General features: G+C 33.5%; 2 protein-coding genes across 3 annotated transcripts; one reads left to right on the top strand and one right to left on the bottom strand.

Annotated features, from left to right (window-relative positions):
• Positions 1 to 43: 43 nt before the first annotated feature.
• LOC114289639 (replication factor-A carboxy-terminal domain protein) lies at positions 44 to 2,496 on the top strand. 2 transcript variants are annotated; one of them, XM_028233398.2, is made up of 4 exons: positions 44 to 394; positions 552 to 672; positions 1,507 to 1,654; positions 1,911 to 2,496. In XM_028233398.2, the coding sequence occupies exons 1-4, from the start codon at positions 167 to 169 to the stop codon at positions 1,927 to 1,929; spliced, it is 516 nt and encodes a 171-aa protein (XP_028089199.2). In that variant the 5' UTR covers positions 44 to 166; the 3' UTR covers positions 1,930 to 2,496. The 2 variants fall into 2 exon arrangements, with proteins under 2 accessions (XP_028089199.2, XP_028089198.2); XM_028233397.2 differs by lacking the exon at positions 1,911 to 2,496 and having other exon boundaries at positions 1,507 to 1,866.
• On the bottom strand, positions 1,658 to 6,953 carry LOC114289638 (serine carboxypeptidase-like). The gene is made up of 9 exons (XM_028233396.2): positions 6,568 to 6,953; positions 5,914 to 6,085; positions 5,691 to 5,810; positions 4,594 to 4,737; positions 4,342 to 4,492; positions 3,630 to 3,724; positions 3,253 to 3,499; positions 2,249 to 2,382; positions 1,658 to 2,147 (listed from the first exon to the last, which is right to left on the bottom strand). Exons 1-9 carry the CDS (start codon positions 6,912 to 6,914, stop codon positions 2,004 to 2,006), a joined length of 1,554 nt encoding a protein of 517 aa, XP_028089197.2. The 5' UTR covers positions 6,915 to 6,953; the 3' UTR covers positions 1,658 to 2,003.
• Between the last annotated feature and the right edge of the window lie 729 nt (positions 6,954 to 7,682).

The following is a 7,682-nucleotide window of genomic DNA, read 5'->3' as shown; positions in this document are numbered from 1 at the left end:
TATAGATGTATTTATATGTGCAAAATGTGTTATCTAGCATTGTTGTTTGTCTTTTTAAGAATAATACTACCTTCCTCTCTTATAGTTAAATTATGTTATTACCTTTAAATTTGTTAAAATTATATTACGAGGGAAACCAAAACAAAACCCTAGAAGGGAACCCATAATGGAAGGCGATGAGCCATCGACGCTAATGTGTACGGTGGTGGCCATAGATCATACCAATTTCTGTTACAGAGTCTGCTCAATCTGCGACAGGACACTACCTGAAATCACCAACACCAGCACCAACACTTCTTCTTCTTCTTCGTCTCTTCCACTCTGCAAATACTGCAATTTCAACAATGCAATCAACCCTTCTCGCTCCACCTCCAAACGCCTCTTTCGCATCCTCGTAAGGCCCCCACTAGTCATGACTTGAATGTTTCCTCAGAAAAATAGTTTCTTTCATAATTATATTGTATGGGTCATAATTTTCTGGCTGTTCTGTTTGGTTGCTGAGAGAATACAGGGTAACTTTCTTGGATTTGGGTTTGTGGGTTTTTATGCAGATGTCTATAGCATCAGATACAAAGGTGTTCGTGGTGATTATGTTTGATAGGGCTGCTAGGGTTCTGTTTGGTTGCTCTGCTGATGAGTTCTTTGATTTTGCCAAGCTTCACCCTTTTACTGGTACCCAACACATGTCTCATTTCCTCATATTTCCTCTCTGATTTTTGGATGCAAATGCAATTTAAGGTGTCTTTGAAAATAACATTGGAGGATATGCATGAAACTAATTATAATTTGTTCACTTGACAGGTTCTATTACTTTGCTGACCTAAAAAATTATTTCATACTTGCTGCTGATGTGTTTGGTTGAAAAACATAAATTGAATTTTTGGTATCTTTTTTGTCTAAAAATGAAAATTTTATCATGTCAGTAAATGTATTTCATGCAATTTTCCTAGCAACTTTCAGGATTGGAAAGGACTATAAAAATAATGAAAGTTCTGTGCAGGCTCCATTTTGTTCTTAGAAACAGTGAGCAACAAGGAAAAGAAAAGAAATTGATGCATTGATGAAATTTCTGAAGTCTACCTCCGTTTCCTTGAACCAAAAGTTTTACCTACATTTCTTTGCTGATTTACAGAGGAAGTTTGGTTTCTTCAAATTTCTGAAGTTTTCTTCATTTCTCTCGATAACTTTTCCTTCATATTTTGTTTTGGTCACAGTTCTTCAACACCAAGTCTTTTATCATTTTTGTTTTTGTTTTTGTGTTTTCTGAAACAAAGTCATTGAAACTTTATAAACATGTACATTTTCATATCATTTTCTTTTTTGTACGAAAACATTTTTCAAATTCGAAACAAACTCTTTGACGTTATATTTTGGAAAATGGCATACTGATAATGAAAGAAATCATTCTTGTGTGAAGCTTTATTCCACATTATCCTTGCATATTTCAGTACTAACTTAAATTCCTCTTTTGGCTCTTTTTGTTTGATTGCGGATATTTTTATCTAGCTGAGACTGCTGCCAAAGTCCTAGAGGGAGAAATGTTGAGAGTGACACTATCAAAACCAAAGAATGGTAACGCACAGCATCAACGAGTTGTAGCTGTTGTTCCTTTGCGCTCTGGTTTCCGACCTGCAATTGAGACCTTGAGGGAATTGTATGGAGTAACAGTTGGTTCATAACCATGTTATTATTCAAATTGTATGCTGCAATGTAGTTCCAACAGATCTTTTTTTGTTGAGCTTTTTCGACATAACATCAGAAACAGTTTTGAGTAAAAAAAAAAAAAACTTAAACATCATGTCCAGATTATTGACTCTGGAAATGCAGAATTGAATCACAGTTATTTTGGTTTTTTTTTTTGAACAATGTTATTTTGGTTTGTTTGAGTATGATTGTTCTTGGTACTGTAGGAGGATCAAAAGGAAATAAAGCTTTTGCGCCAATTTGTTTGGTTGCCGCTGTTGGTATTTGACTCAAAACAGAGAAGTTCATCAACCTTTTTTTCAAAAATGGAGAGAACCAAAGTCTAAGGTGGGAATGTTGGCTGGATCCCCTGCCACAGTAAGTGTGCCTTGTGTCCACCTCTTGAGCATTTCTAGTGCAGCTTTGGGTTGATCCATTGGAACCAAGTGACCAGCATTATATGCCTGATTGATGTTGCAACAAAGAAATTTGTCAAAAGTTGGAATTTGAGAGAGAGAGAGAGAGAGAGAGAGAGAGAGAGAGAGAGAGAGAGAGAGAGAGAGACCTTGAGGAAAGTTAGGGGCCCATAGCTACGCATGACTCCTTCCTGTACACCATCAACTAAAAAGAAAGCAATGGGAGCATTTGTGAAGTTTTTTTGACCAGACCATTGCATGGCAGTAACCCATTTGTAATTCCCTGCCCAATCCAAAACACACCGTGATTGCAAATGCAGCCAAAGAGACTATTTCTTGTGGTACGCGATCATGTTTGTTTTAATAAAAAAAAATTGGCCAGCTGCCCCTTATTATCAAGTGCCATACGCTCACCTGGCATTCTCGGAGTTCTTTGCCGTTTTCAAACGTGGTTTGTAAGTTAGTTAAATCGAGTTTAGCAAAGTAGGAGGTTGTTTATTCTTGAATGGTTAATCTTGACAATTTTTAAAATATGATCAAATTTAATTTATTTATTGTTTGAATTGATTTTAAACGAGTTTTAATCAAATTGAGTGTAATTTCAAGTAGTTAATTTTTTTAAAAAAAATTATTTATAAGAGGTCACTTTGTCTCTAGTCTCCTAAAAGGAGCAATTTCTGTTTGAAAAACACTAGAGACATGAGAGTTTTACCAAATTTTTTTACTATATTCTTACACCCATGTGAGTTAAAAAATTTGATTAAACTTTTTGTATCGCTAGCATTTTTTGAAAATATGCTATTTCTTTCTTGAAAATAAATATAGTAAAATTACATGATTAAAGTTATTATGTCAATTTATTTATTTATTTATTTTTTTAAATGATCTATACACTAGATTTCATAAAATGAATGATTTGAATAATTGAAATAAGACTTATGATAGATCCGAAAGTTTTTTTTTTTTGGGTGAAAAAGATCCTAAAGCTTGAATTGCACCGAGACAAGCTATCTCGGTTCAAATTTAGCTTAAAGCCATGCTTTAAACCTTGTTTAAAATTTAGCTGTTTAAGTAACGGAATTGATTTGTTTTAAGACCTTGCTTCAAACAAATAAACACAAGAAAGATTGAAATTGAAGTGAAAGAAGCATACCAAGCCAGTTGCAAATGAGATCATACTCCCCAGCATATATAAGCACGTTGATTCCATCTTCAAGAAGAGCAGGAATCCCAACTTCCAGATTTTTCATCCAGTCGGCCACCAAGGCATCGTACACGGTGCTGCTACACGCAACAAATTCAGTATTGTTAACCCCAAGTGCTTGTCGAACCGCATCCTGGTTCAGAAATTCCTCCATTTTTGAGAAGTCGTAGCCGCCTTGCTTTCTTATATCATAATACTGCACACAACATATCAGATATTCAATATTAAAAAAAAAAAAAAGGTACTTTAATCACTTCCTATATATATATATATGTATGGTGTTTAGCGAAACAAAGCGTTAGAATGGGATGGCGCGGGGTTCTTACATTAAGATCAGTGCCGTTGAGAAACAAGACCTCGTCGAATATGTTGAGGCAAACATGGAATGCATCCGTGCAACTTGCAGTTGATCCATTTGTAGCTAATAATGTAAAAAAACACACACAAATTAAACAAGGGTAATAATGACCAATTGCAAGAAGAACTGAAAAAAAAATAGTATACACTACAAGCTGAATATTTTGTTTAAAATCTATATGATGTGGTTGTCACATTTTCAAATATTTTGTGTAATAATTGTGATAGAGACCTCACACATACATGATCTCCACTCTCATCCCAATCAATCATAATGTGGGGCCCATACATACATGAGTGGACTCTACATATCAAGGGTCAAGATCAAATTGGGAGTCATGGAACCCCAAAAAAAGGGGTCCCAAACATTTCTGTTTCTGTAAACCATAGTAAGAGGAGGGAAATAAGACTGTATATCTTATTCTATGCTAATTTTGACACAAAAAATAATAATGGGCTATTTTAGCACAATAAATGACATGTCTTTGAGTAATGAAAAAGACTATGCACATCTTATTCCAGTTTTATCAGAAGTGTCGTGCATTGGAGTTACTACCCCAAATACTACTCTAGTCGGGCCTTTTGTGACAATGTAATGACACCGGAAGATGAATTTAATGAGGAAAAAAAAGAAAAGAAAAGAAAGAAGAGATAAAAATATAGGGAAAAGGGAAGAATTACCACAAGCTTGGATTGCTTGTTCACATGGAGGAACCAAGTCGGTAACATTGGTGTATTGAGATTGTTTAATGATTCCCATGTACAATGCAAAATCAGCATATTCGGCGAACTGGATTGCTGGATTAGTCAGTCCATTCCCAATTGCAAATCCCTGTGTTCAATTAATCAATTTGAATAATCAAAACTTAAATGCAAACTAAAATTTTAAAACCAGAATAAAAATCTCAAAAACATATATATATAGGTATATACCTTGAGGTTGATGAAAATTCCTTCGTTGGCTTTGTTACCCTTGTGAACCCGAGAAGCGAAAGCCGGAATGTAGTGACCGGCATATGATTCTCCGGTTATGTAGAAGTCATTGTTTACATAGTCACCATGTTGCTTGAAGAATTCCTAACGTTATACAGAAGGTGGAGAGTAAGTTTACCATGGGAATTGCTCTAACAAGTTCTTTCTAGCTTTAGAATACATCAAGAAGTATAGTCAAGTATTGTTTTAGTGAGGGAGGCTGTTTGGTTGGCAATCACATATGCGCATATGACAGAGATAAATATGAATCATGTTTGAGTCTATGGACCATCAAAATTTACTTTGAATCTTACTCTCAAACCGAGTGTATGGTGTGAATTTAAAATTATTAAGATGTGAGTCATACTTATAATAAATGTAAATATTAATTCATTCTTTTAAATAATTTTTCCGAAAATGTTGCATTGCTAGTAGTGAAAATCTATTGGAGCATTTTTAGTACATGTGGAAAATAAGTGACACTCTAAATATTTAATTAATCAAAAACAAAAAATTGCTAGCTGTACGAAAGTTCTATACAAATAAATAAATAAAAATTAAAAAAAAACCATATGCAATAATTTAACAGTGACATTTTTGTAGTTAGTGATGAATCGTTTGTTTTCAAGAGTCACATTAAGGTTCTGCCAACAGCACTCTTTTTTTTTTTGGTGGCCCTTCACCTTTATTTATAAATATATTTAAATTAAAATTTTATTTTATTGTAAGATTTGAATCATAACCAATCCGTAATCTGATACCACACCCTAGCTACTAAAAAAATTGAGTATAATGGTAATACTATGGTATCGGTATAGTCGACCCCATCTCCTCTTTCTCTTCTAGTGAAAGAGAATCGAAATAGACAAGAAGAGGAAGAAAGGGGTTGCGGTGGTAGGGAGGGGATAAGTGGTGTACAGAGAAGAGGAGAGAACGGAGGATACAATAATATTGATACAAAAAATTTTGTTTATGATAATGAGAATGCAAATAATGAGATTGTTATCAATTCTAATTGATTCATGGCATACAAAAAGGAGAGACATTATTAATCAGACCTGCAAGAAGTCATATAGATCATTGCTAATACCCTCTTCATTGTGGCGAGTATCATTTGCATTTGAACTGTAACTAAAACCAGTTCCAGTTGGCTGGTCTACAAAAATTATGTTTGATTCCTACACAGACAAAAAAACAAACACAAGTCACAAACAAGTGGTATATAAATGTTTGTCATATATGTAACAAGATGAGAGAGAAAAAGAGAGTAATATATTATACCTGGTCCCAACCAAAATCATTCCAAATAAGAGACAAGTTCTCAGAAATATGGAAAGGACCATTTTCATAGAACAAAGCCAGTTCACTGCTACACCCTGGGCCTCCAGTTAGCCATATAACTACTGGAGCACTCTTGTTGCTTTTTCTTGATTCAAAGAAAAAGTAGAACATCCTGCATCAACCATTCCCATCATTTGAATTTAAACCAAACTCAACATTCTTTTCTCAGTAAGACTACATACTCGGAAAATTTACCCAAAAATATTGATATATATATATATATATATTTGTTTTTTCTTTGTTACTATAATATAACCTTTCTTTTTCTCCCATTATTTTGACCAATTTCTTAATTCATAAATTACCATCCGCAGTAAAATAAAATAAAATAAAAAGTAAATGCCATTAGCATTACTGGAAAAAGACTACTACGTGTACAAGATCTCCATTAAAGTTCGGTTGGAAAAGAATTATTAACACCACTTTGTCATTTCTATCCAATATAAAACTCAATCATGCACAATAATTTACACTCCTAAATATAGGACCGTCCTGTTTCATTGATCATTATCAGCAGACAGACAAAATTTCCTGCCAAAAAAAAACAAAAGACTCATTTATTCGTATCAGAATCAAATCAACAATTGAATATACCTTGCATCTACGGTATGTGGAAGGCGATAATAACCGGCATGGTGACCCAAGAATTGAATAGAATTATTTGCAGGGTCACCAACGACATTAGGAAACACCAAATCCTTTTCCACCATTAGTGGAGCATCTACCGAAGAGTCTTCCTCCCGTACCGGGCTGCCCGTGTTGAAGGCATGTTTGGGAGACAAGTTAAAGGCCTGGATGAGCTTCTGTGCTTGTGTTTTTGGGGAACTGAGTACTTTTGAAGATTGGGAAGGTTTGTTGTAATGAGTTCTCGCAGATGAGGAGAGAGGAGTGAGAAGAAGGATAAGAAGAGAAAGAAAGAGGGAAGAGAAAGTTGGTGCCATTGCTGTGTGTGTTGTCTTGAGAGATAAGAGTGATGACTTGGTTACTAGGACATATATAGGGCGTGATAGAACTTTTGGAGATTTTGTAATCCTCAAATTTTAAGAATTTTGGTGGTGTATTCATTTTTTTTAAAAATACAAGAAACTATTTAATAAGTTGCATAAGAATATGTATATAGAATTTATTTAGTGTTTTTAGAGTAATGTTTCATTTAATTTACTGTTTACACTACAATGAATTACGGTTTTCGAGAAAAAAAAAATTATGTTTATCACTTTTTAAGGTCAAAATATTTTAGTTGCAAAAAGTGTTATTATTTTATTTTTAATGACAAAATTAAATATATAATAAAAGTGTATTTATTAGCAACATTTTCAAAATTTTGTTGCTAAAGATCCTTATTTTGTCTTCTCAAAACGACATTTTAGTGAGGACCTTGCGACGATAAGAATTGGTCTCCTAATTTTTTTTAACAAAAATTTCACTTTTGGTGACAAAAAAAAAAAAAAGTCCCTATACCTTATGCATTTTTATTTATTTTTTCAATAGATAAAAAACTAATTATATTATGAGAAATATTTACATGATCAAACAAACCATTAGGTCATAGTGACAAAAAAGTTAACAAAATCTAACGACCAATCCATCAAGCCAAAAGTTTAATTCAAAAGTTTTCATGGAGAAATTATTAAACGTAATGAAACATTGCTTCAAAAACACTAAATAATGTCTTTTATGTAAAAATATATTAAGGGTGTAAGATTCAT

This window comes from Camellia sinensis, chromosome 14, assembly GCF_055761805.1.
Source record: "Camellia sinensis isolate YWXY chromosome 14, ASM5576180v1, whole genome shotgun sequence".
In the NCBI taxonomy this organism is placed as follows: domain Eukaryota; kingdom Viridiplantae; phylum Streptophyta; class Magnoliopsida; order Ericales; family Theaceae; genus Camellia; species Camellia sinensis.
This window is presented reverse-complemented; position numbering and strand designations above follow the sequence as displayed.